At 33.2% G+C, this 8,753-nt stretch overlaps 1 protein-coding gene across 3 annotated transcripts in view; it reads left to right on the top strand.

The window, feature by feature from the left end:
• Positions 1-8,753, top strand: part of LOC108755443 — a 74,297-nt gene that overhangs the window by 30,851 nt on the left and 34,693 nt on the right. For 2 of the 3 annotated variants that reach the window (XM_018498447.1, XM_018498446.1), the window contains exon 1: positions 6,833-6,955. In XM_018498447.1, coding sequence (XP_018353949.1) covers positions 6,833-6,955 — 123 coding nt within the window. Of the gene's footprint in view, positions 1-6,735; positions 6,956-8,753 lie in introns of those variants that run through there. The other variant, XM_018498445.1, reaches the window with a different exon arrangement.

Below are 8,753 nucleotides of genomic sequence, written 5' to 3'. Positions count from 1 at the left end.
GATCATTCGACAACATCACTGGTATTTGTAAAAACAAAGTTCCAAGACGACCAATTTCGGTAGTTCGTGACAGAGATGAATGGTGGACGATGCGCGACGGCTAAATGCCTGTTGAGAAAAGAATCTCTTCAGTCTTGAATAATTCTCTATTTGATAGAGTCAATTTAGTCACTGGACTCAGGCGGCTGAACATGGTCCATGGGAAAGTTGACACATTCTCAGTTTTCATATTGACTTTCATCTTTTCAGCTTGCTCTGTTTTATTACTGATTCTTTTATTCACCTTTTTTTTTAATGAATTCAGTGGATATTTTCTATGGAATGTATCATTTTATGGAAAATATTTATAGTCCGTTCTTATTTTAAGATCGTCTTAAGTGTTGTCTTAAAATCGTAATATGGTCCACTGTTTGCCGATTAATTTATAACGTCTTAAGACTATACTTAAGACGGTATTAAAGATAAGATCCGATTGTGAATACCGGCCTACATATGTTATTTTATTTGCATACATTACTATTTTATTTCATTATTTTATATTAATAAATATATTAATATGAAATAATAAATTAATAATTAGTATTTTATTTGACAGATATTAGCAAATACTAACGAAAATTGAAATTTATTGATAGCTTAAAATAGAAAGAAAGAAATGTTGCAGTCGCAGTATATACATTTTTGCTTTGAAGTATAATGTGGTATTATTAATCAAATAAAAAGCAGCGATTACTTTCTGTTACGTATTTACTTAAGTTATAATTGATAATTTACAAATAAAAGTAACATTGTAAAAATTAAAATAATGTCTAAGATGATTGTTTATTAAAAAATCATAAAATATATTGTTAAAATAGTGACTATTAATTTTGTTGGTTAAAAATATTGCGATTTCACATTCGTTCTACTATCACGATTACCTCGATTGTAGATATGTTTAAAAACATTATATATTTTCTATATTGACTATAATAAAAAACAAATTGTAAAAAAAAGGACTGCTAAATCATAATTAAAGTTCGTAAAATTTCTTTCTTTAAAATATATTTTTTGATTTAGCAAATTCAACTGTACAAGGATTTTAAATTGTTTAAAAAAAAAAAGGAATAAATATTATATTGTAGCTGATTTATTCATTAATTTGTTTTCGTAACATTTATACTTTTAAATAATTAAATAATACTTATACTTTTTTTTGCTCTCAAAATATTTAATGCGAGATGTTCTTCGGATAAATGTTAAGGCTAGATTTACACGCAAGCGAACGATCTATTATATGTTAATAAATAAATTTATTATAAAGAATTTTATGCAAAGGAATGATTTATATCGCACAGTTTAGAGTCACAACAAATTAAAATTTATGTTTATTGTTTTTAGTAACTACATTACGGCAATTCTTTATCACACGCATTTATTGTCTCTGTATGCGTCCAACACTGTGAATACGCGGCATGGTATTGCTTAAATAAAAATCATTGTACCCCGCGACGCTGCATGACGATGAGTGTTAGTCAGTACGGTTTAACAGTACTCGGAGTATGCGCTCACGTTGTCCTTCGAGAGGTGTGTTAACCTACATTAACGGCATGCCGCATGTCGCGCGTTCTCTTCCGGAAGATGACTTGTGCGGAGACTTCGGTCGGACTTTTGTAATCCGTGAATCTTGTTCGTGGAAAGTGGCGAAGGACAAAATCATTTCCCTCGATCTCTCCTGTAATTACCATAAGTATTCTGCATGCGGAGTACTACTTTAGCAATATCAATTTTTGCTATTCTTACGGATGCATGAATAAATAATGACTGGTTGTGAATTGTTGTAAATTTTAGATTTTTCTCTGAAAAGTTTAAAGAAATTTAATATTGAATTCAACATTTTGTGTTTTAAAAATTATTTTGTAAATTAAAGTTGTTACCTAATGTTAATAATTATAAATATTTTCTTCCGTTAAAATGCACATTATATTATTCTCTTAAATGATTATATAAGTAAAGGTAAGAGAGTAATGAGGAGGATGGAACAAAATAGTAATACATCTTTTAACCATGGACTATGATTTTCTATTTTAACTTCAACATATATGATAAACGATATTTCTTTCGCGATATTTTACGTTATTGCATATATGCTCGTATCATCAGATGAAAGGTTGACACGTTTTTATCCCTCTATAATTTGCGATGATTACTCGGCTAGAAAATATAATTAGTATGTACATCACAAGGCTAAAAAAACGATCGTACGACATGGGTAACCAAAGGAATATCAGCAATAAAAGTCCACGTCCGTGTGAATTTTTATATTCACGACGGAAGAAAATCTCTATCGTTATGTAAATAATGACGCGATTTTTCACAGTTCTAGGACATCTGACTTCACATCTCTCTCGTTATTACCAAGATAAATTATGTTGTGATGATCTCTGAAAATTATACAGTAAATTTGATCAAACTATTTGCATGCTTCTCCCTTTCTACCTTTAAGAATCGGCACAGCTTTGCCTATTATCGCTTCCAGATTTGTATTGATGCGTCAAAAATTTAATCGCCATTCAAGAATCTGAGAGAAAAACATCTCGTTACATAAACTCGTAAGATTTCGTATGACGTTGATTTGTTCAGCGTTTCGGCTAGAACCCGCGTGCCGCTGATTGCTGTACGGTAACGACATAATTGTCCGTTATGCGCGATTTCCTCGACTATTACTTTTCACCGCAGCGATTTATCGGCGATGTACAACGAGCTGTGCACACCGTGCGAATACACGTGCCTCGACTCGCGGCTTACATGGCCAAGGAAATGCGCGGTCTTTCGATTTTATGGTGGATTACATCACCATCATCGCTGTCCTGTCGCTGATTACTTGTGACGCACGATCGCAACGTCATTACCAAACGCGTACAGGACGTTCCACTATTATTTCTATCTTTTCCTGATGGCAAACCTTTCGAGGAATTTAGATGTAATTTATTCCTCGAAAGTTAATAATAATTTCCTGGAGCTCTTTCTAATTTCCGAATAAATGTTTTGTCAATTAATTATGAAATTAAATCAACCAAACTCTAATCAGTTTCTCTAATTACTAATGTTATGTAATTTCATTAGAATGACGCTGTAAAACCTATTTTGATGAGAAAAAATTAATTCTGCACTGAGAAAAAGGTATTTATGATTATAATTGTATAGTAATAGATAATTGTGATTAGGAGTTTCTGTTTTCATAGTTATTATACTGTTATAATGTTATAATAATTATTTACAATTCTGTATACCAGAAATATATATGATTATCACCGAAAATAATTTCTAGTTATCTTAGGTGTTAATTATATTTTTAATATATAAAACTAACTATAATTACTATTACAGTAATAATAATTATAAAAATGAAACTCCTAATCATAATTATTTTATGATGCAATTATAGTCACAAATATCAAACACTTTTCTTTCAGTAGGTGTATGATTTCTTTACAGTACAATATTTATCATTAATAAGAATACTTCCAGTATCTAATTTTGTCGTCGTATACTGTATTTGTCGAACCGCTATTTTCACTTAGTTTGAATGTCAAGAATAGCGTGATTCGGATTAGTTTTGCTTTGCAACGCGTAATTATGGGTTACAGACTAGTTTATTTTTCGTAGACGAGGGGGACACGACAGATGGAAAGTATCGACAGCGATTTCGAGGCCTTGACGATAGTCCGATATTATTTAGTTCGTTTTGCAATGGCGACTCCCTTCGGCTATTTCTCTTGTTGCCTCGGCGTTAGATCTTAGATGTACCGTATCATTACGAAAGCGAATGGCCGCGATCATTGTCTTTCGGCGAGTCGCGCACTCCCCGTTATGGAGTCGGCACTGCTTCTCTTTGTTCATTTTTAGTTTTGCAATTCATGAAACGCGATTCGTATTCGTGCAGCTTGAGTAATACGGTCATTTATGTTCACGTGTGGGAAACATATTGCATGTTTAGTAAATATTAGAAGCATAAGAAAGAAAATATTAGAAATGTAAGAGAGTTTACTAAAAAAAATCTAATTACAGATCTTCATCACGGAAAAAAAAAACAATTTTGCTGAAATATTTAGAAAGTTAGCTAGATACAGATTTGAAAACAAAATGATTATGTAGAAAACTCAAGCATGATGAGCAATACTGCAAAAAATTTTCATATTTTAGCTCGAACATTCTACATAATTATTTGGTAGTTCAACAAAATTATTTTTATCTAAATTTTTAGATGTTCTAGCGAAATTTAGATATTAAGATGTTGTTTCCGTGCATGTACTTCAAGTTTACAATAAATTATATTGTTTAATAAATCGCCACCAATTACGATCTCATACGATTAATATCGCGTCCCTTCTGAATTTAATAAGTAGGCTTGCGGTTTCTCCTCCGCGATGTCGCGTAAAAATAGCTCTTTTTACACCTGTCTCATTATTACCCGGCGTGTGTTTACCCATACATCACGTGCAGCTGGTGGTGCATCGACGAACAAGAATCCCAGGAATGCATTCCACGGTCGTAATGCGTCGGCTCGGTCGGTGGCTTCGTTGCAGACATCTTTATTTGAACTTCGTGCGTATGCAGCTCGTGCAGGGTCGCACTCGTGGGGAAACAACGGGTTTCACAAACTTCAGCGAATTTCACAAATCAGAACCGTAACGTAAATTAAGATATGCTCTGTGATTAATGCAGATGCGGATGGGATGAAATTTAACAAAAATGAGCAATGCTAGTTAAAGCACGACTCTAACTACGTGGAAATCTGTATTCTCTTGCACTTCTATATTTTTGGTTAATTAAGAATTTGAATATATAAAAGTTAAACGAAAGATTACTTCCAGAATTTCGTCGGATAAATTGTATTTACCGTTAAATATTGCAGTATTACGATTATTATGACACAGTTGATGACAATTCATTGTTGCTTGAAGATGCTTGAAGTCGCGATCGTGTCTTCTTCGCGAACAGTTATCTGCTCCATTTATTTTGATAGTCTCTCGCTCTGTTAATTAAATGCTACCCAGTCACTCGTACATTGCGTTCCCTCGTTTGTGGAATTAATTTGTGGAGCTCGTTTGCATCAACTGTTAGTCACAGACCGTTGAGCAGTTCATACTCTTATTTACAATTTTTCTTTGTCCAACAACGATACATATAATGAATTCACAATTAAATCCAGATTCACGCGATTCATCCTTTTTCTAACTTATATTTTAATCATTTCGAAGTATAGATTCTAGTCATCTCAAGTACTGGTTTCCATATATGAAGAATAAATTAGAATTAATTAATACATTATTTATAAATTCCTTATTATTTCATTAATAAGTTTGTCCTTTTCTATATGTCTGACTTTTGGATAGATAGTAAACGAGAATGAGAAAAGTAGAATTAAATTAAAAAATGAAGTACAAACTTTGAACTTCAAAATACTTTTTCAAATTTTTTGATAATTTTTCAAATTTCAACGTTAATTGTAAAAAAATGCAGATTTAGTTTCAAAATCACGTAATTTGATCAAGAAAAATCGTAAGAAAATTAAGAAAAAGCATTTTGTACATAAAATTATGTTTTTTTTTTGTAAAAGTATATAACTAATATTGTATAACGTAATTATTTGTTAATTTTTTTAAATTATTTCTATTTCATATTTATAAATTTTACATTTATGCATCTACGTATATTTTATTGTTGATATAACAAAATATCACTAAAGTATTATTACATCTTAATTAGAATTATAGACTTACATCTATGATAAAATGACAAAAATTAAAAATATGTAATTTACATTATTATATAAAATATAATAAAATTATTTGTAATTTAAGAATAAATTAAGTTAAAAAGTACGTGCATTGCTGCAACTGAATAAATTTACTGAGTGATGAAATAGTGAACAAAATGTCACGTCATGAATATTGACGGTTTGACGGAAATGTATGAAGTGCATGTAGAAAATAAATGTCAACACAAATGTTATATGGGTGCTTAGCCAAGCATAGACTCAGCGAGATATTTTCGTCTGTGCTCGATGTACGTAACATCGAAGCCCGTAACTCCGGTGAATTAACATTTCCTGGACGCTTTCTAGGTCCGACCGACCAAATATCTCGTCTGGCGAGACGAAAATTGCACAATCGTGATCTCCTGGCGAGAGAAATTATACGGTACTATTGTCAGGTGCCGTAATTTATCACAGTGATTATGCAAAGAAATTCTGTTTTGCTACCGTCGAACCCAAACTCATCATTTCGTCGTTAAACGTAGACTTTGCTATAAAGATTTCAACTCAATCAGTAGTATACTTATAGATTAGAACCTCTTCATAAAACGCAAGTACAGTTAAACATGGCATAAAATGAGTATAAAAGGAGTTATTTTATTCTTTCAGACGACATTTCTTATCAACTATAAAGAAATACAAAGGAATATAAAAAAAATAATAATAGTAAGATAAAAGATATAAAGAAACTAATATAAATAGTTCTATAAAGTCGTATATTAAGATGTTATAAAGCAATAGTGCATTTTATGTTCTGTTGGTCTCAAAAAATTCGCCTGAATGTCGTTAGTTCATAAATATTTTTCATTTTTTAAAAGCTCATATAATATATATATATAAAAGCTGCGCTTTTCTGTTATAAGCGACGCGACAGCATTAATTACAAGATGATTATCAGCTCACTTAAAGGAGAATATTTCCATTATTGATTATAGATTCGCCACAACCTGAGGATGCGAGATTGCGCGAGGAACAGAGGGGCGTGGACTGCTGATGCTGCGGAGACATTGAGGTCTGCGACCATCGCGGGAAATGACCATGACGAGCGTGGCTGTCGCCCCGGGTAGCCTCGGCGCATCTCCAGCTATGCTCACCCCTAAGATGTATCATCTGCAACAGGGCTTGAGTCCGTCCGGCTCGCCCACCTCCGGCAAGGTAAATCCCAAAATCCATCCGTCCGAGAATCCGAGAATCGCTCGATGTCCGGAATCGCGCGATGCGATGCGATGCGATGCGCGAGAGAGCGTGTCTGATGCGAGACGCTCTTACACGGCAGCGTTTTACGTAACGGGACACAGCCGAGGTTGGAATCGTGGAACCTCATCCGCAGTTGGTCATTAGATACAGCCATTGTGGCTATCTGTTGTAGCGGATTGTTAAGGAGAGCTTTCTTCTCTGGCATCGCATTTCTCCTTGTAGTCTAATTACTACTTACAGCGAGTCTGAATGACTCTTCTTACGTCCTCGGACGAAGGAAAGACCACCGATAGCTTCGATTTTTTCAAAGCACTTTGCGAAGGGCAAAAACGCTTTTACGTAACGAGAGTAAGATATATAATTTGTTAGATCCAGAACATACTTGTAAGTATTTGGAGGGAAAGTCAATATCATAGCGTTAGAGTTATCATGTTAGAGTTTTTGTTTGCAAAAAGTAAATTGATCATTTTACAGATGTTTACAACAAGAGAAAGAGCGATGCATGAACCGTACTGGCGTGTCAAAATAGGGAAAGTGCACGAGGATAGGTTAATTACTAGGTATAAGCCGCTTGCATAACGCGAGGATGAATGAACGTAACGTGATTGCCTATCTCCTGGATCGCGAATTTTTTCGTACCTGCACTCTCCTTTTGCCTTTATCCTTTCCATTTCGTTCCGCATACCGCGTTATTCTTGAGCAACGTTAACGTTGATAGACGTCAACATAGATAATAATTCAATCTGACACGTGTCATCCATTGTTATTTTTCCATTACATTATTAAGTGAGCAAAACTTTATTAAATAATTAAGTAAAAATTGCATTGTCTATTGGATGATTGTTCTATTAATAATTCATCGAAAGATACAAGTAATATCGATTTTTATAAAGCTTATAAAACATAGGAAGATTGGAAAAGATCTTTTCTTCTGATGTATACATTTTCTTTTACTTATGTAATTGTGGTGGTAGCTAGTGCAAATTTCTCCGACACGTACACGTATATATAATGATGTTTTATTCAACGTATTTGCGGAGCTTGTCGGTGAAGTGGAACCTAAAGGCAGAAATAAACACATCTTAGAGCAGCCCGGATTTGTTGCAATAAGCAATATTATGATGTACTTTACGCTCGCTGATCGTAAGTACCCTTCATAACGATGTGACACTTTATTGGATGCTTAATTGCTATCATCGTACATCGATAAGCAATTTAATGCTTCGATTGCCACGCTACGATTTTTACTACCAATTGAAAATTGAATCGCTTGAGAAGCATGAATTGACGTTCACATTTTATGACGGTCGGGAATTACACGCGAAGTGCAGCTAACACTTGCCTCGATAGACAGTCCGCTGGACCGTCACTGACGGTTGAAAAACTTTGGATTTGCGGTTTGGATTTCTATATTCCTGTTTATGTTGTAGGAGATATACTTGAATAAAATTTACGGTAAAGTTTGTTTTATTGTGACGTTAATTTTATTTTCAATAAGAAAAATGTTAAATCGTTATAAATTTGGCCGAGATAAAAATCTTTCTTTGAATTCAGAATGTTTAACATCAAGATTATAACAAAATATCTGGTTTACCAAAAAGTATTAATTATTTACAAGCACGGTTATTAAAGTCAGTTTCTGTGTAATTATCTTTATACTTTTACTTTTTATTTTTATTATGGAAGATATGTATTTTCTATTTTACAATCTGTCGGTGATTTTAAAACGATGCATAATTTCAATTACACACACACA

The sequence above is a fragment of the Trachymyrmex septentrionalis genome, unplaced genomic scaffold (assembly GCF_001594115.1).
Source record: "Trachymyrmex septentrionalis isolate Tsep2-gDNA-1 unplaced genomic scaffold, Tsep1.0 scaffold87, whole genome shotgun sequence".
Lineage (NCBI taxonomy): Eukaryota > Metazoa > Arthropoda > Insecta > Hymenoptera > Formicidae > Trachymyrmex > Trachymyrmex septentrionalis.
Note: the sequence above shows the minus strand (reverse complement) of the source record. Positions and strands in the feature narration are given on the sequence as shown.